Consider the following 27,809-nt stretch of genomic DNA (forward strand, 5'->3'; position numbering starts at 1 on the left):
AAATAGTATAAGGGCAGACTAGATGGACCATGAGGTCTTTTTCTGCCGTCAGTCTTCTATGTTTCTATGTTTCTATGTATTGTATTGGGAATCCGAATGAAAGGAATTGAAATGAAAAGCTGTCAGCTTCTCTTTCCTTAGAGAACATTGAAGACTCCATCCTAATATCAGTTATTGGGTCTGACTCCCAAGAGACTTAACCCAAACCATAACCCTAAACCTGTTTCATTTTCATAGTCAATGGGATTTTCCCATACAGGTTACTCTGGCCCAGAAAGAAGTCCATGCACAGAAACCTTTTTACCCATCAATTGCATGGCTGTTACCAAGGTAGGGAAGGTAAAAAGGCAAGGGGCTCTTTGAAAACTACCCAACCCGTTGATTTACGAAGCAACTTCAAGGGTTTATTCTGCTCCATCATCAAAGTGGAATTCTCTTTTGGAGTTCTATGTCCATGATAGTGAACCTATGGCACCCATGCCAGAGGTGACACACAAAGCCCTCTTTTTGGGCAGGTGCACAACCAACTGCTCTCTTCCAGGTTCTGTCGCTCTGGTGTATGCTCCAATTTTGGCACGCGGTGCCGAAAAGGTTAGCCGTCACTGTTCTATGTGGTTGGTTGGTTGGTTGGTTGGTTGGTTGGTTGGTTGGTTGGTTGGTTTATTTGTTTGTTTGTTTGTTTGTTTATTTAATTTGTATGCCGCCCCTCTCCGCAGACTCGGGGCGGCTAACAACAATAGTAAAAGACAATATGTAACAATCCAATTTAATAAAACAACTAAAAGCCCTAATTATAAAAAACCAGACATACACACAAACATACCATGCATAACTTGTAATGGCCTAGGGGAAGGAATATTTATTTATTTATTATTATTTATTTATTACTTAGATTTGTATGCCGCCCCTCTCCGAAGACTCGGGGCGGCTCACAACATGTAAAAACAAATCATAAGCAATCAGACAAATTTAAAATATTTAATATTTAAAAAACCCCATATGCTAACAGTCACACACACAGACATACCATGCATAAATTAAACGTGCCCAGGGGGAGATGTTTCAGTTCCCCCATGCCTGACGGCAAAGGTGGGTTTTAAGGAGTTTACGGAAGGCAGGAAGAGTAGGGGCAGTTCTAATCTCCGGGGGGAGTTGGTTCCAGAGGGCCGGGGCCGCCACAGAGAAGGCTCTTCCCCTGGGGCCCGCCAACCGACATTGTTTAGTTGACGGGACCCGGAGAAGGCCCACTCTGTGGGACCTAATCGGTCGCTGGGATTCGTGCGGCAGGAGGCGGTCTCGGAGATATTCTGGTCCGATGCCATGAAGGGCATTAAAGGTCATAACCAACACTTTGAATTGTGACCGGAAATTGATCGGCAACCAATGCAGACTGCGGAGTGATGATGAAACATGGGCATACCTAGGTAGGCCCATGACTGCTCTCGCAGCTGCATTTTGCACGATCTGAAGTTTCCGAACACTTTTCAAAGGTAGCCCCATGTAGAGAGCATTACAGTAGTCGAACCTCGAGGTGATGAGGGCATGAGTGACTGTGAGCAATGAGTCCCGGTCCAGATAGGGCCGCAACTGGTACACCAGGCGAACCTGGGCAAACGCCCCCCTCGCCACAGCTGAAAGATGTTGTTCTAATGTGAGCTGTGGATCGAGGAGGACGCCCAAGTTGCGGACCCTCTCTGAGGGGGTCAATAATTCCCCCCCCAGGGTGATGGACGGACAGATGGGATTGTCCTTGGGAGGCAGAACCCACAGCCACTCCGTCTTATCCGGGTTGAGCTTGAGTCTGTTGACACCCATCCAGGCCCCAACAGCCTCCAGGCACCGGCACATCACTTCCGCCGCTTCGTTGACTGGGCATGGGGTGGAGATGTAAAGCTGGGTATCATCGGCATATTGATGATACCTCACCCCATGTCCTTGGATGATCTCGCCCAGCGGTTTCATGTAGATGTTGAATAGTAGGGGGGAGAGGACCGACCCCTGAGGCACTCCCCCATGCCTGGCGACAAAGGTGGGTCCTGAGTAGTTTGCGAAAGACAAGGAGGGTGGGGGCCATTCTAATCTCTGGGGGGAGTTGATTCCAGAGGGCCTGGGCCGCCACAGAGAAGGCTCTTCCCCTGGGCCTCACCAAACGCATTGTTTGGTCAACGGGACCCGGAGAAGGCCAACTCTGTGGGACCTTATCGGCTGCTGGGATTCGTGCGGTAGAAGGCGGTTCCGGATGTATTCTGGCCCAGTGCCATGTAGGCACTAGGGTTCTTGAGCGAAGGTGGGCAATTATGGCAGATGTGACCTATGGGACTTCAACTCCCACAATTCCATGGGATTTGAAGTCTACAGATCATAAAGTGGCCATAGTTGCCCACTGCTGTCTTAGAGAATAATTGTAACTCGGAGAGTCTTTTTTGTTGTACTGAAATTCACTTTAGGATGTTCTGTTTTATTGTCTTCTGTCTTTCCCCATGGGGCTCTAGGAAAGCACTGCAGTGACAGAAGCTACTTTCTGTCATACTTGTTCACAGAGGCAGAAATAAACTTTTTAGCAGAGCTGCAAGGGGCTCGGCAAAATTCTAGCAACCCACTTTTCGAGTCAAGGTGCAAGAGATGAAACCATACCGGTTGCCCCAGTCAAGAGACGGATGAATTACAATAAGCAGAGACTAGCTCAAGGGTGAACTTTGTAGGTTTTTAAAGGCTTGACAGTTGAATCTATGTTTTACTCACAAAGAAATAAAGGGAAACTAGTATAGATCTATTTCAAGCTACAGTAGTACCTCTACCTACAAACGCCTCTATTTACAAGCTATTCTAGATAAGAACCGGGTGTTCAAGATTTTTTTGCCTCTTCTCAAGAACTATTTTCCACTTACAAACCGGAGCCTCCAAAACTATAACCAGAAAAGGCAGGACCGGAAAAGGCGGGGAGAAGCCTCCATGGGGCCTCTCTAGGAATCTCCTGGGAGGAAACAGGCTGGAAAAGGCAAGGGAGAAGCCTCCATGAGGCCTCTCTAGGAATCTCCTGGGAATAAACAGGGTCGGAAAAGGTGGGGAGAAGCCTCCGTGGGGCCTCTCTAGGAATCTCCTAGGAGGAAATAGGCTGGAAAAGGCAGGGAGAAGCCTCTGTGGGGCCTCTGTAGGAATCTCCTGGGAGTAAACAGGGCCGGAAACGGTGGGGAGAAGCCTCCGTGGGGCCTCTCTAGGAATCTCCTAGGAGGAAACAGGCTGGAAAAGGTGGGGAGAAGCCTCTGTGGGGCCTCTGTAGGAATCTCCTGGGAGTAAACAGGGCCGGAAAAGGTGGGGACAAGCCTCCATGGGGCCTCTCTAGGAATCTCCTAGGAGGAAACAGGGCCTCCACCCTCCCAGTGGTTTCCCCAATCTCACACATTATTTTCTTTTACATTGGGAAAAATTGCTTCTTCTTACAAACTTTTCTTCTTAAGAACCTGATCATGGAATGAATTAAGTCCGTAAGTAGAGGTACAACTGTATTTAGTTCTCATCAGCTAGCCATTAACCCTTCTGGGATTCGAACCTGAGCTTCTTGCGTATTAGGTAGATGTATTAGCCTCTAACGGAAGCAGTATGCTCCGTCCCATAATTGGGTAGACCAGGTTACCCTGACAAAAAGTAGTTAAAGGCTTGAGAGTTTGCTTCTCTTGTTGCAGATGTTTCATTACCAAGCTAGGTAGCATCTTTGGTGCATGGGGGAGTTTACATTTGCTGGCTGTTTATATATATTGTAGTAGCTTCTCCTTCTAGCCTGGCTTCCTTCATATATTTTTTCTTTTTTGCTTTCTTGATTGTTCCTGTTTATCTGATGCTAATCTTCTTCTCTGAGTCCTGGTTAATGGACCAAGGAATTCACCCTGGCAGATATAAGCTATGCAGCTTCGAAGTAAAAATGACCCCATAGTTATTTTAGCTAGAAACCTACTTTCTGAGTGAATTTTTAATACTCAAGCCTTCTGTGCTCCCCAGCCAAGCAGAGATGAAACTAAGAAGCTTTGAGTTGGCTAGAATTTGATTGTGCAGAGCTTTTAAATTTCTGCTGCCCATGGTTATTCTTCCACCTTCTGGTTCTCCAGCTTTTTCAACCTGTTGTTTTGAATGCTGGTAGTCTTGTCTCCTGATCAGAGTATTCAGGGATAAGTGCAGGTTTTGGGGCTTGATTCTGGTACATCTGCAAAAGTGGGTAGCAATAAAGAACATTTGTAGCTTAGGGTTGAAATAAGGGCTCCTTGGTGCTCTCTGGGCTTGGTGATTTTTCCACAGATATTTCATTAACCAAACTAGGTAACTGCCAAACAAGCCAAGCATAAACCCAAAGAACTTTGGATTCCTACAAAATGTTGAGTTCTACAGAAATTGGGTAGGTCTCATTTAATGAAAGGAAGGACCAGGGGAGACATGATAGCAGTGTTCCAATATCTCAGGGGTTGCCACAAAGGAGAGGGAGTCAAGCTATTCTCTGAAGCACCTGAGGGTAGAACAAGAAGCAGTGGGTGGAAACTAATCAAGGAGAGAAGCAATTTAGAACTAAAGAAAAAAATTCCTGACAGTTAGAACAATTGATCAGTGGAACAGCTTGCCTCCAGAAGTTGTGAATGCTCCAACACTGGAAGTTTTTAAGCAGATGTTGGATAACCATTTGTCTAAACTAATGTAGGGTCTTCTGCCCAAGCAGAGGGTTGGACTAGAAGACCTGCAAGGTCCCTTCCAACTCTGTTGTTGTTGTTGTTGTTGTTGTTGTTGTTGTTGTTGTTGTTGTTGTTGTTATTATTATTATTATTATTATTATTATTATTTTCTAAGATCACCCCCAACAACACTGAAGGGCAAGCCACTAGAACAGTGATGGTGAATCTGTTTTGATTTACATGCCAAAAGGGTGTGTGCCCATGCCCCCACCCATGCTCTATCCATGTGCATGCACACAATCCCACAATTGTTTAAGCACTTAATCAATAAGCACTTAGACTTACCGGTATTGTACCTCTTCACAGTGCTTCTACAGCTCTCTCTAAGTGGTTTACAGAGTCAGCATATTGTAGTAAAGGGCTACCAAAATTTTTACTACCACACTGTGGGCATGTCTTTCAGTGAAAATTGGGTGCTCTGGGGTGGAGCTCCATTTTCACTACCCCACTGCATTCCTCCCCATCCAGGCAGCAGTCCACCCCTGGCATATTGCCCCCCATTAATATGGGTCCTCAGAAGGATGGAAGGCTGAATCAACCTTAAACCTGTTGAGATTCGAACTGCCAAATTTCAGGCAGCCGGCAGTCAGCAGAAGTAGCCTGCAATACTGCACTCTAACCACTGCACCACTGTAACTCAATATATATTGCAAAACATTTCTCTCTCTCTTTCTCTCTCTTCCCTTCTGTGTTCCAGCTGAATGGCTTGATGATCAACCTGCCCTACAATGTTGATCAAAACAAAATTTCCCTCTACCACCTGGGATGGGATGTGGTGATCATGACCGACTTTGGTTTAATGGTCACCTTCGACATGAAGAATAATATTCGCATCACAGCCCCCGGAAGCTACAGGGGACAAGTGTGCGGTCTTTGTGGCAATTTCAACGGGAAGGAAGAAGACGATATGATGCAACAAAACGGAATGCCGGCTACGAATCCCGGAGACCTGGGCAGAAGCTGGAAGATTCGGGATATCCCCGGATGCCACGAGAAGGAACGAGAGTCCTGCCTGGACATCGTGCATATGGAATACACGCAGAGGATGAGTAAGGAGTGTGGGGTCTTACTAGACGCCCACGGCCCTTTCAAGAGCTGCCATAGCAGGGTGCCACCTCAGCCGTACTTCACCAACTGTGTCTTCGATTACTGTTCCAATAAGGGCAACAAGAACGTCATCTGCAATGTGATCTCCTCTTACGCTGCCGCGTGCCAAACGTTAGGGGTCCAGATTTCCAAGTGGAGGTCCGTCCAATTTTGCAGTAAGTAAAGACAGGCAAACATGTATTGCTTTCTACAGGTAAGTCTCGACTTAGGAGCACAGTGGGGACCTGAATTATTATTATTATTATTATTTATTAAATTTGTATGCCACCCCTCTCCGTAGACTCAGGGCGGCTCACAACAATAGTGGCAAAACAATGTAATACAAATCTAATAATTTAAACTAAAAACCCATAATTTAAAAACATGCACACAACACACCCTACATAAACAATATAGGCCTGGGGAAGTTATTTCAGTTCCCCCATGCCTGACGGCGGAGGTGGGTTTTAAGGAGTTTACGAAAGGCAAGGAGGGTGGGGGCAATTCTAATCTCAGGGGGGAGCTGGTTCCAGAGGGTCGGGGCCACCACAGAGAAGGCTCTTCCCCTGGGACCCGCCAGACGACATCGTTTAGTCAACGGGACCCGGAGAAGGCCAACTCTGTGGGACTTGACTGGTCGTTGGGATTCGTGCAGCAGAAGGCGGTCCCAGAGTCCGGTGCCATGAAGGGCTTTATAGGTCATAACCAACACTTTGAATTGTGACCAGAAATTGATCGGCAACCAATGCAGACTGCGGAGTGTTGGTGTGACATGGGCATATTTGGGAAACCCATGATTGCTCTCACAGCTGCATTCTTCATGATCTGAAGTTTCCGAACACTTTTCAAAGGTAGCCCCATGTAGAGAGCGTTACAGTAGTCGAATATCGAGGTGATGAGGGCATGAGTGACTGTGAGCAGTGACTCCCGATCCAGATAGGGCCGCAACTGGTGCACCAGGCGAACCTGGGCAAATGTCCCCCTCGCCACAGCTGAAAGATGGTTCTCTAATGTGAGCTGTGCATCAAGGAGGACGCCCAAGTTGCGTACTCTCTTTGAGGGGGTCAATAATCCCCCCCCAGGGTTATGGATAGACAGATGGAGTTGTCCTTGGGAATTCCCATTGCTAAGCAATGGTGGTGTTTAAGGGTGAGTCGTGCCTGATTTTGCAATTTTTTTGTCACGGTTATTAAGCGAATCACTGCAATGTTATGTGAATCACATGGTAATTAAGTAAATTTGTCCCCTCCCCACGCCCCTTTTGACTGATGATTGGAAATAGGCTGGGGAGGTCGCAAATGGTGATCACGTAACTTGGGGACCTTGCAGTTAATACATGCTGGTTGCCAAGCGCCCAATTTTTGATTCCTGGGAGGATACAACAACGGTCATAAGGGAGAGGGCTGATTGTAAGTCAGTTTTTTCCAATGCTATTGTAATTTTGAATGGTCACTAAATGAATGGTTGCAAGTTGTGAGCCACCTTGAGTCCCAGGAGAAGGGTGGGATAGAAATCTAATCAAATAAATGAAGAAATAAATGAAGAAAGAAAGAGAGAGAGAGAGAGAGAGAGAGAATGAAAGAAAGAAAAAAAGAAAGAAAGAAAGAAAGTTGGTTGGACTAGAAGATCCCCAAGGTCCCTTCCAACTCTATTGTTATTGTTGAAAGAAAGAAAGAAAGAAAGAAAGAAAGGGAGAAAGAAAGAAAGAAAGAAAGAGAGAGAGAGAAAAGAAAGAAAGAAAGAAAGAAAGAAAGAAAGAAAGAAAGGGGGTTGGACTAGAAGACCCCCAAGGTCCCTTCCAACTCTATTGTTATTGTTGAAAGAAAGAAAGAAAGAAAGAAAGAAAGGGAGAAAGAAAGAAAGAGAGAGAGAGAGAAAAAAAAGAAAGAAAGAAAGAAAGAAAGAAAGAAAGAAAGAAAGAAAGGGGGTTGGACTAGAAGACCCCCAAGGTCCCTTCCAACTCTATTGTTATTGCTAAAAGAAAGAAAGAAAGAAAGGGAGAAAGAAAGAAAGAAAGAGAGAGAGAGAGAGAGAGAGAGAAAAGAAAGAAAGAAAGAAAGAAAGAAAGAAAGAAAGAAAGAAAGAAAGAAAGGGGGTTGGACTAGAAGACCCCCAAGGTCCCATCCAACTCTATTGTTATTGCTAAAAGAAAGAAAGAAAGAAAGAGAGGGAGAAAGAGAGGAAGAGAGAGAGAGAGGAAGGAAGGAAAGGAGGAAGAAAAGAAGGAAGGAAAGAAGGAGTGAAGGAAGGGTGGGAGGGAGGAAGGAAGAAGGAAAGAAGGAAGGAAGGAAAGAAGGAGTGAAGGAAGGAAGGAAAATGTGCTTGTTATTTTGAATTTCAAACTACCTTATGCTACCCCTACCTCAAGACAATAAATGTATAATCAGCACTTCCATATGAAGCTTGAAATGACATTAACATTAAGAGGGGAAAATTTCAAGTAGACCGACATGTTTCCTTAAGCATGAAGGGTCAAATGCCAGACTATGGTGCACATTGATGTTTGCACCAGCAGGTGCTCAAGGGAACATGATGTTCAGTTTATTGTTTCTGCAAATCTATATCCATCCATTTCTGTAATGGTTTTGACAAAAATGTTTTTATGCAAACAAATTTATACAAATTTGGCCAATGTATAGGTTTGGTTCCAAAGACCCCCTCTGCACAAAGATCTAGCTTAGTTTTATATATTTCCTTAATGCCCATGATTTTATTGCCCTGGAGAACAGCATCACATGAGGCAAGGCAAGGGTATATGCTTCAGCCTCATGGAAACAGATCAGAAATCTGAATTAGGTCAGTTCCTCCTGAATTTTGTGACGAACGAATTATATTCACATCCATAGCAGCCTATTTATGGATAAGAAGCTTGTAGAAATTTCCTACCAAGAATGATGAGCAAAGCAACTAGCGAGCCACTCTTTTTTATTTTTTCCTTCTGAGTGAAAAAGATATGAATTATTCATTTTAATGAGAAAGTGGCTAGGGAGATAACATTCTTACTCACCCAGACTAGAAGCTGGGTCAGCCAAAAAACGCTGTGCTTAATCATTATGAAAAAGAGAACTTTAAACCAGTTCAAGGCAGGGAACACACAGTCATCCAGATATTCTTAACTACATTTCCCAGCATCCCTAGCTTTCATGTCCCCTGGCAAAGGTTTGGGGCAATAATAATTCAGTAATATCTGGATGAGCAATTCTTGGGACTGGCTTTTGTTCTAATAAGCAGGTCCATCTTCATATCTTTGTTCTTAGCCTCAGATTTGTCTTGATAATCTTACGAATTACCGAGCTAAAAAGTGTCTGGCTTAATATTTTACCATCAGATGTCCTTGATTTTAACTTTACTAATTCAGATACAGTGATACCTTGTCTTACAAAATTAATTGGTTCCAGGACGATGTTCTTAAGGTGAAAAGTTTGTAAGACTAACAATGTTTCCCATAGGAATCAATGGAAACGTAATTAATGCGTGCAAGCCCAAAACTCACCCCTTTTGCCAGCCGAAGCGCCCATTTTTGCGTTGCTGGGATTCGTCTGAGGCTCCCCTCCATGGGAAACCCCACGTCCGGACTTCTGTATTTTTGTGATGCTGCAGGGGAATCCCAGCAGGGGAATCCCAGCATCGCAATAACGAGCGCTTCACTGGCAATGGAAGTCCAGAGGTGGGGTTTCCCAGTGAAGGGAGCTTCAGTGAAATCGCAGCATCACAAAAACACTGAAGTCCTCAAAACCCCACCTCTGGACCTCTGTGTTTTTGTGATGCTGTGATTTCACTGAGGCTCCCCTAGCTGGGAAACCCCACCTCCGGACTTCAGTTGCCATCGAAGCGCCCATTTTTGCACTGCTGGGATTCCCCTGCAGCATCACAAAAACACGGAAGTCCGGAGGTGGGGTTTCCCATGGAGGGCAGCCTCAGGGGAATCCCAGCAGTGCAAAAATGGTTGCTTTGCTGGCAATGGAAGTCCAGAGGCGGGGCATCCCAGCTGCGGTGGTGGGTTTGTAAGGTGAAAATAGTTTGTAAGAAGAGGCAAAAAAATCGTAAACTACGGGTTTGTATCTCGAAAAGTTTGTATGATGAGGCGTTTGTAAGATGAGGCATCACTGTATTTGAAAGGCCATCATTACACGTAGAGGGTAGCTGGAAAGCAGTACATTGAAACCATGTCTAAGATAGTGTTTTGCAACTTTATGATTGAACAGGTCCAAAGACGGGCTACAAAATTGAACGGGTCCAAAGATGGGCTACAAACATTGTGGAAGGTCTTAAACATAAAAATTAATTTTTTAAAAAAATGGGGTTTTTTAAAGATAATGGGAGACAACTTGACTGTCTTCTGCAGAATACACCAATGTCTTATTGTGTCCCCCCAGGACCTGACTGCTCCCCGAATAGCCATTATGAAGTCTGTGCCAGCCACTGTCCAGTGACCTGTCACAGCCTCTTCAATCCAGCCCTTTGCAATGCCAACTGCCGAGAGGGATGTGAATGCAACCAAGGTTTTGTCCTCAGCAGTGACCAGTGTGTCCCCATCTCCCAATGTGGCTGTGTCCATCAAGGCCTCTACTACAAGGCGGGCGAGTCTTTCTTTGTCAATGGTTTTTGCAAGGAACGGTGCACTTGTCAAGTCGGTGGTATTATGGAGTGCCACCGTTCCTCCTGCGGACCCCATGAGAAGTGCCTTGTGGTGGAAGGTATCCAGAAGTGCATTTCAGATGCTCCCAAAAAGACCGGGACCTGTCATGTATCTGGAGACCCTCACTACATCACCTTTGATGGCTCCGCTTTTGACCTTCAGAGCAACTGCACTTACACGCTGGCGAGAAGCTGTACACGTCAACATTCCCTTCTGCCTTTCTCAGTCAACGTACAGAACGAACGGCGAGCCAGGGGAAAAATCTCCGTAACTAAAGTTGTGTCTATCACAGCCTACCACAACACCATTTCTCTCTTGCGAGAAAAGAGAGGCATTATCCTGGTAAGTGTTCTGTCGGGCTCTCTGGTAGACTCCTTCCAAAAATTCACAGGTACAAATTTCAGACACACACACGTTTGAAAATTCAAAACAGTGTTCTTTATAATGAAAACTCACTTAACCTAAGCCCTCTTTTGGTATAGCAAAGAGCCCTCGTCTCCAAACAAACTGGTAATTTGTACAAGTCCCTTAACAGTTCTGTGATACTTAGTTTGCAGCTGTGAGGCAATTCACGGTCCTTCTTCTTTCACAAAGTGAAACACACTTTGCTCTGGTTTAGTTTCAAAGCGGGGAAAAATCAGCATACAAAAGGTCAAAGTCAGTAAAGCAGTCACGAAACACAAGGATCAGATAATCCTCCACAATGGCCAAACCCACAGGCTTCTATTTATAGCAGCCTCACTAATTACCACAGCCCCACCCAACCACAGGTGGCCTCATTTTCTTTGATAATAATCTCTCAGTTGTTGCTGCCTATGCATCGCTCTCCGCATGCGTGGCTGTATCATTAACTCTTGTTCCGAATCCAAGGAGGAGCTAGATAATTGATCTCCTTCTGAGCTGTCTGCCACACTCTCCTCTTCCCTGTCACTCATGTCGTCTTGGTCAGAGGAGCCTTCATCAGCAGATTCCACCGGGGGCAAAACAGGCCTGCAGCATGTGGATGTCACCCCCACATCCACAGTCCTTGGGGCAGGAGCTGGGCCAGAGCTAACCACAACAGTAAGGAGATATAAATTGAAATATTATGAGTAGCAGTGATGGGATCATGCGGGTAGGGTCAGGTACGCAGAACCAGTAGAAAAATTTTAGTCAGGTATACAGAACTGGTAGAAAAATGTTTTGAATCCCCCCCCCCCCACCTTCCGGGCTCTGGGTATGTTTTTCCTATCGCAGTAAATAAGGTTGAATGTGTATAATTTTAGATGAGCTGCGCTTGCATGCAAGTGTCTATATACACGTACAGTTTATATAGTAGATAATGTATATTTTGGTGTGTCTGTGTGTAATATGGCATATAACCATAGAATTAAATAGTATATTTTGGATGTTCAGTAATAGTAAATAGATGGGGATATTGTATCTCTTTGAGGCAAGGAGAGGCCAGGCACTCTAATCCTAACCCAAACCCTTGACGTGAATGATGTCAAGTTGGCCACCTTTAAGCCAGTCACATGACCTTTAAGCCACCCCCTGGTCACATGATCATCAAACCACTCCCAACTGGTCACATGGCCAGCAAGCCACACCCACAAAATAAGCCACACTTACAGTATGGTAGTAAAATTTTTGGCAGCCCTTCACTGATGAGAAGGGATGGGTGAGTTGCTTTTGGTTGTGAGCTTCAAGAGCAGGTAAGTTAAAGAACATAAGAACATAAGAAAGAAAGGATTTCTTTCAGAAGAAAAGGATTTAGGGGTAGTGATTTCTGACAGTCTCAAAATGGGTGAACAGTGCAGTCAGGCGGTAGGGAAAGCAAGTAGGATGCTTGGCTGCATAGCTAGAGGTATAACAAGCAGGAAGAGGAAGATTATGATCCCGCTATATAGAATGCTGGTGAGACCACATTTGGAATACTGTGTTCAGTTCTGGAGACCTCACCTACAAAAAGATATTGACAAAATTGAACGGGTCCAAAGACGGGCTACAAGAATGGTGGAAGGTCTTAAGCATAAAACGTATCAGGAAAGACTTAATGAACTCAATCTGTATAGTCTGGAGGACAGAAGGAAAAGGGGGGACATGATCGAAACATTTAAATATGTTAAAGGGTTAAATAAGGTCCAGGAGGGAAGTGTTTTTAATAGGAAAGTGAACACAAAAACAAGGGGACACAATCTGAAGTTAGTTGGGGGAAAGATCAAAAGCAACATGAGAAAATATTATTTTACTGAAAGAGTAGTAGATCCTTGGAACAAACTTCCAGCAGACGTGGTAGATAAATCCACAGTAACTGAATTTAAACATGCCTGGGATAAACATATATCCATCCTAAGATAACATACAGAAAATAGTATAAGGGCAGACTAGATGGACCAGGAGGTCTTTTTCTGCCGTCAGACTTCTATGTTTCTATGTTTCTATAAGAACATAAGAAGAGCCAGGCTGAATCAGGCCAAAGCCCATCGAGTCCAGCGTTCTATGTCACACAGTAGCCCACCAATTGTACATGGGGATCTTGAGCAGAAAGAGAAGGCAAAACCCTCTCTTTCCCCTGACCCCCAACAAATGGTACCCAAGGGAACCCTGCCTGCCTCAACCAACATAGAGGCAGCACTTGGACATCCGTTTCAATAACCACCGATACACTTGGCATCCATTTGTCTAATCCTGCCTTGAAGCTAGCCAGGCTGACAGCTAAAAATGCAAATGGTTATCAGCCACAAGGCAATACAAATGTTGATGATGTACATGTTGAGATGTCCATATGAATATAATGGAATGTGGCTGGCTATATCAGACAGCAAAAGCTTAGAGGGAAAGGAAGGTACATTATGGGACCCATCAATTAGGAATGTACACCTGGTGGGACCATGAAAAAGGCCCTTCTCGGTGGTGGTCCCTTCTTTATGGAATATCATTTCCCCCAAGTTTGATCGTGCCCCCCCCCCCGGTTGCTTTTCCAAAAGGCCCTAAAATGTGTTTTTTCTCAATGGACCTCTGGACCATGATTGGAGATAAAGGTGGCCCAAAGGTTATTTAATTGTATTGCTGCTATCCTGCATGTGATTGTGGAAGGGTTGTTTTGTTTTGTTTTGTTTTGTTTTGCTTTGCTTTGCTTTGCTTTGCTTTGCTTTGCTTTGCTTTGCTTTGCTTTGCTTTGCTTTGCTTTGCTTTGCTTTGCTTTGCTTTGCTTTGCTTTGCTTTGCTTTGCTTTGCTTTGCTTTGCTTTGCTTTGCTTTGCTTTTAATCTGGTGGATGTTTAAACCCTCCCAGAGTTACCTAAGTGTGGGCAGCTATATAAATGGCGCAATAAATCAATATGTGGACAAAAGTGACATGGTTCTTGTAGAGAAGTCAGAGATAACCGACCTTCTTCAATGTCTTCTTGCTTCCCTCCCATCTTCCTTACCACCACTACAGGTGAACGGTGCCACGACCTACTTACCTTTCCGCCTTGAAAGCGACAGAATGTGGGTCTTCTATCACGGAGACAACATTGTGCTTCGGACGGACTTTGGCTTGTTTGTCTCTTTCGATCAACTCTACCACTTGATCGTCCAGGTGCCGGAAGCCTATCAGAGCCAGATGTGCGGCTTATGTGGCAATTACAATGGGCATCCTCTCGATGACATCACCCTGCCCACTGGCCAGCCGGCCCTAAGCATGCAAACCTTTTCAGCTGCTTGGAAAGTGGACAGTCCGTCAGCCGCCTGCACCGAAGATTGTGCCGCCATAGTCTGTGGCGCATGTCAAGAGAGCCGGAAGGCCAGCTACATACACAGCACCCAGTGCGGCATTTTGCAGTCCACCTATGGACCGTTCAGTGCTTGCTATTCCACCATCAACCCGACGGACTTCTACAACAATTGCGTGCATGACCTCTGCAAGGCGAGGGGGAACCCCGTGATCCTCTGCCGAGCGATCCACAGCTACGTTGCTGCTTGTCAAGCAGCTGGCATCCAGATCGAACCCTGGAGGACAGCAAGCTTCTGTCGTAAGTCTTCTCCTAGGAAGACAGCTTCTACAAAGAGTGGGAGCTTCTCCTAAGTCTAATAATAAGGGAGAATGGGAGGTTTTCCATAGGGGTGAATGTCTGTAGCTCAGGTGTAGGATGTGGGTGAAGGTTCATTCTCTGAGCTTCTGGGTCGGTTTTTCCAAACATTTCATTACCAAGCTGGGTAACATCTTCAGTGGAGTTTAGGGGATGTCAGTGTCTGTGTTTATAAGGGCTTCAGGTGTGGGTGTGTCGAGTGTGGGTTCTTGTGATGGCTCTTGGGATGGGTCAGGTATGAGTCATCAGTGAGTCTTTTGATGGGTCTTTAGAATAGAATAGAATAGAGTAGAGTAGAGTGGAATGGAATGGAAAGGAATGGAATGGAAAGGAATGGAATGGAATAGAATAGAATAGAATAGAATAGAATAGAATAACAGAGTTGGCGGTCTTCTAGTCCAACCCCTTACTTAGGCAGGAAACCATATACCATTTTCAGACAAATAGTTACCCAACATCTCTTAAAAACGTACAGTATTGGAGCATATACAACTTCTGGAGGCAATTTATTCCATTGATTAATTGCTCTATCAGGAATTTTCTCTTTAGTTCTAAGTTGCTTCTGTCCCTGATTAATTTCCATCCATTGCTTCCTGTCCTCTCCTCAGGAGCTTTGGAGAATAGTTTGACTCCCTCTTCTTTGTAGCAGCCCCTGAGATATTGAAAGACAGTCTCAAAATGGGTGAACAGTGCAGTCAGGCGGTAGGGAAAGCAAGTAGGATGCTTGGCTGCATAGCTAGAGGTATAACAAGCAGGAAGAGGGAGATTGTGATCCCGCTGTATAGAGCGCTGGTGAGACCATATTTGGAATACTGTGTTCAGTTCTGGAGATCTCACCTGCAAAAAGATATGGATAAAATTGAACGGGTGCAAAGACAGGCTACAAAAATGGTGGAAGGTCTTAAGCATAAAAAGTATCAGGAAAGACTTAATGAACTCAATCTGTTTAGTCTGGAGGACAGAAGGGAAAAGGGGCGACATGATCGAAACATTTAAATACTGTTAAAGGGTTAAATAAGGTTCAGGAGAGAAGTGTTTTTAATAGGAAAGTGAACACAAGAACAAGGGGGCACAATCTGAGGTTTGTGGGGGAAAGATTAGAAGTAACGTGAGAAAATATTATTTTACTGAAAGAGTAGTAGATGCTTTGAACAAACTTCCAGCAGATGTGGTTGGTAAATCCACAGAAACTGAATTTAAACATGCCTGGGATAAACATAGATCCATCCTAAGATAAAATACAGGAAATAGTATAAGGGCAGACTAGATGGACCATGAGGTCTTTTTCTGCCGTCAATCTTCTATGTTTCTGTGTTTCTATGGAAGACAGCTATCATGTGTTCCAATATTTATCAGAGTGAAATTTTATGTGGAGTAGTTTGCTTGTGTCTGTCGGTCATTGGGGAGCTGGTCACGAAGGCAGCACGAGGCTCTGCCCACCCACCTGGATGCCGCCATTTGGGTTCTTTTACCATCTGTGCATGCACAGAATACTTTGTGCATGCGCAGAGCATAAAAGAACCCAAATGGCAGCTTCTGGGCAGATGGATGGAGCCTCACACTGCCTTCACAACCCTCTCTCCGACAACCAACAGGCACATCAGTTCTCTCTTTCTGAGTTGGAAGACATTTCTTTCATAGTAATCCAGCTTTATACGTCCTCATCCAACACCCAACTTCTGTCCTCCCTCTATTGTTGTTGTTATCGTTGTTGGTTGTACACTCGACTCAGTCCGATGTTTGGACCGGATTTGGCATTTTCCACCCAGCTGTCGACTTCTTCCCAAGGATTTGAGATAGGCAGATGTCATTTGATGGTATTAACGAGTATTTTACAATCACCCATTTGAGAAGCCCTGATTTTAAAGCGCGTTAGTCGACCTCATTCTAACATCCGCAGGAGAACCACTCAACTCTGGCAGTAATGTTTCCTCCTCGCAGGAGGAGATCCGTTGCGCATTATTTGAAGAAGAACTGCAGCTCAAATGGGGGGGGGGAAGCACATGGCTTTGCCTGCAGGAGATTATTAATTCAAGCCCAAGCAGTGTCAAGATGAGGTTTTATTTTGCCTATCGAACTAGTCCAGTGATGGCAAACCTTTTTTTTCTCCCCGGGTGCTGAAAGAGTGTGGTCGTGTGCTATTGTGCATGTGTGAGTGCCCACACCCATAATTCAATGCCTGGGGAGGGCTAAAACAGCTTCCTCCACTTTCTGGAGGCCCTCCGGAGGCCGGAAATGGCCTGTTTCCCAATTTCTGGTGGGCCTAGTAGGCTCGTGTTTTGCCTTTACCAGGCTCCAAAGGCTTCCCGGGAGCTGGGGAAGTGTAAAAATGCCCTCCCCCATCCCCCTTGGTGGCTCGCTGGAAGACAAAAGTGCCCTCCCCTACCACCACCACCCCGGGAGGTTCTCTGGAAGACAAAAAATGCCATCCCCTAACCCCCGGAGGTTCTCTGGAAGACAAAAATAATAATAATTTAATAATAATAATTTATTGGATTTGTATGCCGCCCCTCTCTGTAGACTCGGAGCGGCTAACAACAATAATAAAAACAACATGTACAATCCAATAATAAAAAACAACTAAAACCCCTATTATAAAACCAACATATACATAAACATACCATGCATAACTTGCAGTGGCCTAGGGGGAAGGGCTATCTCAACTCCCCCATGCCTGGCAGTATAAATGAGTCTTGAGTAGTTTACGAAAGACAGGGAGGGTGGGGGCAGTTCTAATCTCTGGGGGGAGTTGGTTCCAGAGGGCCGGGGCCACCTCAGAGAAGGCTCTTTCCCTGGGGCCCACCAAACGACATTGTTTAGTCGACGGGACCCGGAGAAGGCCAACTCTGTGGGACCTTATCGGTTGCTGGGATTCGTGCAGTAGCAGGCAGTTCCGGAGGTAATCTGGTCCAATGCCATGTAGGGCTTTAAAGGTCATGACCATCACTTTGAATTGTGACCGGAAACTGATCGGCAGCCAATGCAAGCCACGGAGTGTTGAAGAAACGTGGACGAATCTTGGAAGCCCCACGATGGCTCTCGTGGCTGCGTTCTGCACGAATGCCCTCCCCTACCCCCCAGGAGGCTATCTGGAAGACAAAAGTGCCCTCCCCTACCCCCAGGAGGCTCTCTGGAAGACAAAAGTGCCCAGAGCCTCTCTGGAAGACAAAAGTGCCCTCCCAGAGCCTCTATGCACACACAGGCACATTGGAGCTGAGTTAGAGCAATGGCTCATGTGCCAGCAGATATGCCTCCGCGTGCTGCCTGTGTCACCCATGGCATAGTTTCGCCATCACTAAGGTAGTAAATACAGAACTTGAGCAATCTCTCTTCCAATATACAGCTTCTCATGTTGCTCTGTGGCTGCTGCCTATGTCCTCTTTTCAAGTAACCTAATCATCTTCTTTTCTTGCAGCTATGAAATGCCCGGTCAACAGTAACTATGAACTCTGTACCCGGGCTTGTCCCGTCAGATGCAAAGAAGCAACCGTCATCACGAAGTGCCCCAACAACTGCGCTGAAGGCTGCCAATGCAAACCGGGCTTCTTTATGGCTGGGTACCACTGCGCCCCCATCAGTCAATGTCACTGCTTCCACAAAGGCACTTGGCTTAAGGCAAGTGAAAGCAGATAATTCTCGCGATTGTAAAGTTTGGTTTTGTTCTATTTAGCTTCTCATTTTCAGTAAGGTAGTACAGGTAGTTCTCGAATTATGACCAAGGTGCTTGACTGGAGTTATAACAGATCTCCCTAGAGTTTCTTAGAATCCAGTCCCAATGTTCCCAATGGTCATATGACTACATTTTAGAAACTCAGCTCCTATCCTGCATTTGCAGCATCCGACAATCAAAAAACGTGGTTTACAGGGTCTGCATATTGCCCCTTACAATCTGGGTCCTCGTTTTGCCAAACTCAGAAGGATGGAAGGCTGAGTCAACCTTGAGCTTACTGAGACGAGTCAACCTTGAGTCAGTCAGGCTCGAACTTCAGACGATGGGCAGAGTTTGCCTGCAATACTGCACTCTGACCACTGTGCCGCTACAGCTCCTGATGGAAAGTATAGGATAAGAGATTAGGAAGGTACAGTTAAGCCCCTTGTTCTCCCTTTTGCCTGGACAAAATGTAATGAGTAGTGGACGGACGAGAAGAATCTGATTATTATAAAATTTGGTATAAGTTCTATGAATGGCTGGATAAAAGAATGCTATTGTAAATATTGCAAGGTATATCAGATTATTATTATTATTATTATTATTATTATTATTATTATTATTATTAATTAGATTTGTATGCTGCCCCTCTCCAAAGACTCGGAGCGGCTCACAACAAAACATAGTACAAATCCAATGATTTAAAAAAAATTTAAAACTCTTAATATAAAAACAATCACACAGATGGTACAAAACTATGTGAACTTTTGTAAATAGTAAATATTGATAGTTTATACTTTTTTTTTCTTTTCATCACTTTTTTTTTTACCTTTTCTTAATATGATCTACAAGACTCTTATTTAAATTTCTTAGACTTCTGAAAAGTATGGAGCAGCTTGGGCTCCTTTTTTCTTTGTGTGTTTTTGTATGTGTCTTTGTCTTGTCTTGGAATTAAAAATCAATTTTAAAAAATTTAAAAAATAGGATGGGGGAGCTGCAGCCACTTCCAGCTAGGCAAAGGTCTCCCCAGAACCCCGTTTTGTGAGAACGGTGTAGCATGTGCTTAAAATCCCAAAGGTGCCTGCTTAATTTTATTTATTCATTCAATTTCTATGAGCTGTCAAGCCAATTAAGTAAATCTGGGCAACTTAACCTTGGAAGGATGGAAGGCTGAGTCAACCTTGAACTGGTCAGGATCGACCTCTTGGAATGCAGAATTAGCTTTCAGTACTGAATTCTAACCCAGTGATGGCTAACCTTTTCTGGACTGAGTGGCCAAAATGCGTGCATATGCACAGGAATGCGCACATCCTTGCTCAACCTCCAAAGTGCAATCTGCACATGTTGCCACCCTCCACACCTGCACATGTATATGTGTTCAGCCATGCGTGTGGCTCTTGTGTGTTCCTGGCCCTGTGCATGAGCACACCCCACATGCACTCCATGCATGTACATGCAGCCTCCTATGTGCGCCCTGCCCTCAGCGCATATACGTCAGAGTCCTGAAGACCAGCTGGCTGGTGGGAGGTGCACACGCAGGCTTAGCAGAACTGAGTTGGGGCGACTGATCGTGTACAATAGTACCTCTACCTTCAAACACCTCTACTTACAAACTTTTCAAGATAAGATTTTTTTTGCCTCTTCTCAAGAACCATTTACACTTACAAACTCGAGCCTCTGAAACTGTAACCAGAAAAGGCAGGGAGAAGCCTCTGTGGGGCCTCTCTAGGAATCTACTGGGAGGAAACAGGGCCAGAAAAGGTGGGGAGAAGCCTCTGTGGGGCCTCTCTAGGAATTTCCTGGGAGGAAACAGGGCCAGAAAAGGTGGGGGTGAAGCCTCCGTGGGGCCTCGCTAGGAATCTCCTGGGATGAATCAGGGCCAGAAAAGATGGTGAGAAGCCTCCGTGGGGCCTCTCTAGGAATCTCCTGGGAGGAAACAGAGCCGGAAAAGGTGGGGAGAAGCCTCCGTGGGGCCTCTCTAGGAATCTTCTGGGAGTAAATAGGGCCAGAAAAGGTGGGGGTGAAGCCTCCATGGGGCCTCGCTAGTAATCTCCTGGGATGAATCAGGGCCAGAAAAGGTGGGGAGAAGCCTCCGTGGGGCCTCTCTAAGAATCCCCTGGAAAGAAACAGGCCCTCCACCCTCCCTGTGGTTTCCCCAATCGCACGCATTATTTGCTTTTACATTGATTCCTATGGGAAAAATTGCTTCTTCTTACAAACTTTTCCACTTAAGAACCTGGTCACGAAATGAATTAAGTTCGTAAGTGGAGGTACCACTGTACTCTCAGAGAGGGCGCCCTGTGCCACCTCTGGCACGCATGCCATAGTTTCACCATCACGATTCTAACCACTGCGCCACAAGGGCTCTTTATTATGGTTGTTAAGCTGAGGACTACCTACAGACATAACATTCTGTCTTCTTCCAGTTTTTGTCATAACAACCCACGGAGGAGGCCGAGCTGAAAGGAAATGACTGATTGACTCAATAAAAGAACCGAGCAGGAGACAGCTAGTCACTACTTGATTTTGGCTCTCTGCCTTTTCCCTTTCAGTGATGCATGTTGAAATCGTCTGCAGGGTTGATGATTTAGGAAACGGAATAGCATCTGCATAGTAGCAAGGTGTTGATTCTCCAAAGTAGACGATCTATAGCTGTACGAAAGGGATCTCATGGATAAAGCGGGATTGCCAGCAGACAAAAAGATGTTAGCATATTCTCACTGCGGCATTCCAAAAGAGTAAAATGTTAAAGGATAATGAGGAATGAAACTTGGTTCAACAGTAGTAACCGAGAGAGGGATGTTAGAGTCCTAGTAGACTATCGCTTAAATAGGAGCCAGCGGTGTGCTGCAGCTGCCAAAAAAGGTTAATGCAATCCTAGACTGCATTAGAATAAAATAGAATTCTTTATTGGCCAAGTGTGATTGGACACACAAGGAATTTGTCTTGTTGCATGTGCTCTCAGCGTACATAAAAGAAAAAGATACATTTCTCAAGAATCATGTGGTATGACACTTAATGATTGTCATAGGGGTCAAATAAGCAATGAAGAAACAATCAATATTAATAAAAATCTTAGGAGACAAGCAACAAGTTATAGTCATACAGTGCTAAGTGGGAGGAAAAGGATGATAGGAATGATGAGAAAAAACTAGTAGAAATAGAAGTGCAAACTTAGTAGGTTTGACAGTGTTAAGGGAATTATTAGTTTAGTAGATGGCGTTCGGGGGAAAAATGTTATTGTGTCTAGTTGTCTTGGTGTGCAGTGCTCTGAAGCAATGTTTTGAGGGTAGGAGTTGAAACAATTTGTGTCCAGGATGTGAGGGGTCAGTAAATATTTTCACTGCCCTCTTAATAGAGGGATCACATGAAGTGTTAGTACTACTTGATGATGCCTAAGATCTCACTTGCGATAGAGCATTCATGTTTGATCACCACAATATAAAAAAGATGTTGAGACTCTGGAAAGATGATTAGGGGACTGGAGGCTAAAACATATGAAGAACGATTGCAGGAATTGGGTATGGCCGGTCGAGTGAAAAGAAGGGTTAGGGGTGACATGATAGCAGTGTTCCAATATTTAAGAGGTTGTCACAAAGAAGAGGGGGCCAAGCTATTCTCCAAAGCACTTGAGGGTAGAACAAGAAGCAGCAGATGGAAGGAAACTAATCAAGGAGAGAAGCAACTGAGAACTATGGAGAAATCTTCTGACAGTTAATCAGTGGAACAACTTGCCTCCATAATTTGTGGGTGCTCCCACACTTGAGACTTTTAAGAGATTAGACATCCACTTGCCTGAAATATTACAGGATCTCCTGCTTGAGCGGTGGGGGGAGGGGGCTGGACTAGAAGACCTCCAAGGTCCCTTCCAACTCTCTTCTTCTGTATACTATTCTAAATGGGAGGAGGAATGAAAATAAAAAGGGGAATAAGGATAAAATCAGAGTGGGAAAAGAGGGGCGATCCATATTAATAGAAATAAGGAATCCATCCAGGGGCAGATTCCTCTTACCTGCTGTTATCGGTGTGCTGTGATTCTTGCACGTGTTTACTACGCACTCGCAGGGAGCAAAAAAAGACCAAAAATTCAAGGAAAAAGATGGTGGCGCCCGAAGGACCGGCACTGGAGCAGTTGTGTGCAAATTGTGCAATCTCGCAGCCACTACTAATGCAGAGTTGCCTACTGCACTAGTAACAACCCACCACTGAATCCATTTATCAAGGCCAATAAAAGTGGAAGGTTGATATTTAGTTATTTATAGTTGTTTAGTTATTTAGTTTTTAGATATTTAGTTATTCAGTTATTTAGTTATTTAGTTATTTAGTTATTCAGTTATTCAGTTATTCAGTTATTCAGTTATTCAGTTATTCAGTTATTCAGTTATTTAGTTATTCAGTTATTTAGTTATTTAGATATTTAGTTACTTAGTTATTCAGTTATTTAATTATTTAATTATTTAGTTATTTTTAGTTTTTTAGTTATTCAGTTATTCAGTTATTCAGTTATTTAGTTATTTAGTTAATTATTTAGTCATTCAGTTATACAGTTATTTAGTTATTTAGTTATTTAGTTACTTAGTTATTGAGTTATTTAGTGATTCAGTTATTTAGTTATTTAGTTATTTAGTTATTTTTAATTTTTCAGTTATTTAGTTATTTATTTGAAATATATGCTGCCCTTATCCGAGGACTCAGGGTCGCTTAAATATTAGATAGGATAATTAGATAAGGTTTTGCAAATATGCAATTACACCCCAGTAATTGTGATCACCATCTTATTAATGTAAATACATCCAGCCACGGATGCTGGCCATTTCTTAGCTCTCACCCTTGAACCTGCTGTATTTTCATTGCAGCCTGGGACTCCCACGATCACAGCCAATTGCATGGAGAGATGTCTCTGCGAACGCCAAGGCCATCTGACGTGCACTCCCTTCCCGTGTGCCGCTGGAGAAACCTGTGCCCTGAATAATAACACGTGGGGCTGTGTCCAGCATGAAGGACGCTGCACGATTGCCCACGAGCACATCTTCACCTCTTTCGATGGTGTATCGGGGAAGCTGCCCACTGAGGGGTCCTTCGAGATCACGGCCCTTGTCAACGCCAAGTCAAGATCTTGGTTCCGGGTGGTGGTGCAAGTGAAAAAATGTCCCCAGTGTGCAACACCCGGTGTGGTCTCGGTCACTGTCTATTTTCACAAACTGATTGTGCTGGTGAATAGGGACAGCTCAGTCTCGGTAAGAAACAACGACCGGCGGGTGATCACTCTCATGTTTTATTCACCTACTCTGCATTACTTATAATAATAATAATAATAATTCATAATAATAATAATTTATTGGATGTGTATGCCGCCCCTCTCCGTAGACTCAGGGCGGCTAACAACAATGATAAAAACAGCATGTGACCATCCAATAATAAAACAACTAAAAACCCTTAATATAAAACCAAACATACACACAGACATACCATGCATAACTTGTAATGGCCTAGGGGGAAGGAATATCTCAACTCCCCCATGCCTGGCGGCATAAGTGAGTCTTGAGTAGTTTACGAAAGACAGGGAGGGTGGGGGCAATTCTAATCTCCTGGGGGAGTTGGTTCCAGAGGGCCAGGGCCGCCACAGAGAAGGCTCTTCCCCTGGGGCCCGCCAAACGACATTGTTTAGTCGACGGGACTTGGAGAAGGCCAACTCTGTGAGACCTTATCGGTTGCTGGGATTCGTGCGGTAGCAGGCGGTTCTGGAGGTAGTCTGGTCCAAAGCCATGTAGGGCTTTAAAGATCATGACCAACACTTTGAATTGTGACCGGAAACTGATCGGCAGCCAATGCAAGCCATTATAGTCCTATCTATCTCTTTCTTCCTTCCTTCTTCGCCTTCCACGGGATTTCTAATCACCTAATTGCCTTTCCTCCCCCCCCTTTCCCTTTCCACCTAGTTGTCTCTGTCTGACCTAGACTGCCACAGCTAATGAACAAATCAATGAGGTGTAAATTTTATAATGAAAGGTACCAGGAGCAACGGAGACCCAGCTGCAGTGAAGTTATAGTCAACGTACTCTTACGAGACTAGGAGGTAACACAGAGATCAAATGAAGGAAGGCACATATACATGTCCCGGGATAATATTGCAGGGTCCGATCTGGGTCAGTCTCTAGGACCAGAGGTTTAATCTTCCGAGCGTGCGAACTCATGCTGGAGCCCATCCTCAGGGAACTTCTCTCTAGCAGAGTGTGTGTTTTTGGCTATTCTGAGTGTGGTATTTATATGGTGCCTGTTGTGTGTGGCTTTTTTTAGTTGTTTTTTTTAAATATTTTTTTTATTAAAGGTTTTTATTTATAAAACACAGGCATAAATAGTAAGACAAACAAAGCACTAAAAAAAGATTTGGACAGTTTTGTGACATTCAATTTTTTCAATTCAATTTATTAGATTTGTGTGCCGCCCCTCTCCAAAGACTCGGGGTGGCTCACAACCACAATAAAAACAATATTCTAGCGAAAACAAATCTAATAATAAAGCACATAAATACCCTATCATATTTAAAAAGCAAACAACACATACATATCCAAACATAAATATAAAAAAGCCTGGGGGAAAGGTGTCTCAACTCCCCCATGCCTGGCGGTATAGATGTGTCTTCAGTAATTTACAAAAGACAAGGAGGATGGGAGCAGTTCTAATCTCCGGGGGGAGTTGATTCCAGAGAGCCGGGGCCGCCACAGAGAAGGCTCTTCCCACATTGTTTAGTCAACAGGACCCGGAGAAGGCCAACTCTGTGGGACCTTATCAGTCGCTGGGATTTGTGCGGTAGCAGGCGGTTGCGGAGGTACTCTGGTCCAATGCCATGTAGTGCTTTAAAGGTCATAGCCAACACTTTGAAATGTGACCGGAAACTGATCGGCAGCCAATGAAAGCTACGGAGTGTTGCAGAGACGTGGGCGAATCTAGGAAGCCCCACAATGGCTCTCGCGGCCGCATTCTGCACGATCTGAAGTTTCCGAACACTTTTCAAAGATAGCCCCATGTAGAGAGCATTGCAGTAATCGAACCTCGACATGCCTTCGTTACAATTCTAATAGTGTTTCTTTTCTATCACACAGAACATATTTACATCATATAGATAAAATCTAGGTAATGGTCTTAATTAGGTATATCTATCTTTTTTTACCCTTATTTTTATTCCCCAAATTTCCTATCACTTATTAACTCTTATTAAAAAAAGAACAAAATAGCTTTTCTAGTTGTGGATTGGGGTGTTGTGGGCTGGCTATTAGGTCATTGGCTGTTGTTTCCTTCTGCTGTTATACCTTTACCTTCTAAGCTTGACTGGTCTTCCACAATTCACTACACAATGTCTCCAGGTAACTTGTGGATTTGCATTTTCTAGGTGAACGGTCATCCTGTACACCTCCCAGCTCAGCCGTCTAAGGAGGTCTCCATAACGCTGCTCCAAGATACGGTGATAGTGGCACATGAATCAGGTGTACGGGTTCTCTATAGTACTGGGGGCGACTTAACGGTGACAATCAGCGCAAACCTGGCCAACAAAGTGTTCAGATCCTGTGGGAACTTCAACGGTAACGGTGCAGATGACCTAAGGCTCCCGCATGGTAGGAAGGCCCACACCATTACTGAAGTCCTGAAGTACTGGACTGTTAGAACGGGAATACAACAAGGTACGTAAGGACAGTCTTTCTTCTTCTTAATATTTTTCTAGTTTTGCTCTCTAATTTAACACCACCTTTAAGGTGGAAACTAATGTAGGAGAGAACCAACATAGAACGGAAAAGGAATTTCCTGGCAGAACAATTAATCTGTGGAACAACTTGTCTCCAGAAGTTGTAGGTGCTCTAACACTGGAAGTTTATTTTTAAAAAGAGATTGGATTATCATTTGTCTGAAATGGTATAGGGCAGGGGTCTCCAATCTTTCCAGCTTTGTGGTCTGGTGGTAAGAGGGGGGGAGAGAAGGTTATGGTTCTACACAAGCAGCATTTGTGTAAAGTGACCAGATTATAACTTCGTTAAAACGGGACACTATTGTTTATTTAATTATTTAATTATTTATTTGTTTATTTATTTATCTATCTATCTATCTATCCATCCATCCATCCTTCCTTCCTTCCTTCCTTCCTTCCTTCATTCATTCATTCATTCATTCATTCATTCATTTCTTCCTTCATTCATTCTTTACTTCTTTACTTCTTTACTTCTTTGCTTGCTTGCTTGCTTGCTTGCTTGCTTGCTTGCTTGCTTGCTTGCTTGCTTGCTTGCTTGCTTGCTTGCTTGCTTGCTTGCTTGCTTGCTTGCTTGCTTGCTTGCTTGCTTGCTTGCTTGCTTGCTTGCTTGCTTGCTTGCTTGCTTGCTTGCTTGCTTGCTTGCTTACTTACTTATTTACTTATTTATTTCACAGCTTATTTCAAAACCCACTCCTTTACGGCACCTTGATTCAAGACCAGTTTTCATAAACACCAACATTCCGAGGAATGCAGTCTGGACTTCATCATGGATGGATGGAAGAGAAAATTCCTTTCTTTATATGAACTCATTCAATTAGCATCTCTGGAAAAAAAAAATCTGCATTTGAGCACATTGGGCAGTGGCGTTTACAGCTAAAATGGTAAAAGTATGTATATTAAAAACCCACAGGCGCATCAGTATTTGGAGAAGAGAATCCACAATTTCATTACATTAAGGGAACTGGGTGAGAAAGGGATTCCCCAAGGGATTGTGTGAATTTTTATGTATTTTTAAAATATGTATATTGAATACTGAATGCAAATTTGACAAATTCATCTTTTCAAACAAGCAGGAATATCTTCTAGTGCATGGTTTCCTAACCTTAGTAACTTTAAGCCTGCATGACTGGTTTGGGAATTCTGGGAGCTGAATTCCACGTGTCTTAAAGTTGTCAAGGCTAGCTGCAGAATTCCGGGCGTTGAAGTCCATGTGTGTTAAATTTGTCAAAGTTGGGAAACTTTGTTCTAGTGTCCCAGACCACAAGTGAGCAACTGGTCTTGTAAGCAGAACATAGCATCTTTTGTTCTGCTGCCAACAGCTAACTCCCACCAACTGGATTCACATATCCTACAAACTTACTTATTAATTAACATAACCAGCATACTGATGTCTGAATCCCACCATTGAGTCACAAATGCTGAAGCCCCAGCAATTGAAATGATTGTATTTAACTCAGATTCTAGCTAGGATCTGGTTTTTGAGCAGGATTTTTTTTTTTTACTTTGATGTTTTCTATTACTTTACCTACCAAACACCAATCTGAAATGCATGATTTGCTGAATTGATGCGGCGACCATATTTGAGGTGCAAAAGTTCAGTTGACCACCAGGTGTCCCCAGAGATTTCCACCTCTTCGCTGCTGTCTGGTGGTCATTCAGATACTTGCAATCTAGATACGGTAGCTCTAAATATACATAGTAGCCGTTGATGGCAACATATGGTTTAGATATATAGCTTTTATTTTATTTTATCTTTTTGGTGGTGAGGGAGGTTGAATGTTTTGAATCATTTTGAACTAATGCTATTGAAACTGTTAGAATCAATTAAAGCTTTTGATAAAAGATTTTGCAGTTTTTCATGCTGTTTACATTAAACTTGTTGCAGCTTTAACAGAAACCTTTACACTGTATTCATACAGTTTCAT

General features: G+C 44.0%; 2 protein-coding genes across 3 annotated transcripts in view; both read left to right on the forward strand.

The window, feature by feature from the left end:
* The window catches only part of LOC139174345 (IgGFc-binding protein-like), a 45,044-nt gene extending 19,214 nt beyond the window's left edge, over positions 1-25,830 (forward strand). Inside the window, exons 4-9 of the mRNA XM_070764642.1 lie at positions 5,413-5,977; positions 10,178-10,782; positions 13,864-14,437; positions 17,910-18,109; positions 23,000-23,380; positions 25,534-25,830. Coding sequence (XP_070620743.1) covers positions 5,413-5,977; positions 10,178-10,782; positions 13,864-14,437; positions 17,910-18,109; positions 23,000-23,380; positions 25,534-25,830 — 2,622 coding nt within the window. The remainder of the gene's footprint in view (positions 1-5,412; positions 5,978-10,177; positions 10,783-13,863; positions 14,438-17,909; positions 18,110-22,999; positions 23,381-25,533) is intronic.
* Positions 1-27,809, forward strand: part of LOC139173994 (IgGFc-binding protein-like) — an 842,349-nt gene that overhangs the window by 322,591 nt on the left and 491,949 nt on the right. The gene's annotated exons all lie outside the window — the stretch shown is intronic.

The sequence above is a fragment of the Erythrolamprus reginae genome, chromosome 11, assembly GCF_031021105.1.
Source record: "Erythrolamprus reginae isolate rEryReg1 chromosome 11, rEryReg1.hap1, whole genome shotgun sequence".
Classification (NCBI taxonomy): domain Eukaryota; kingdom Metazoa; phylum Chordata; class Lepidosauria; order Squamata; family Dipsadidae; genus Erythrolamprus; species Erythrolamprus reginae.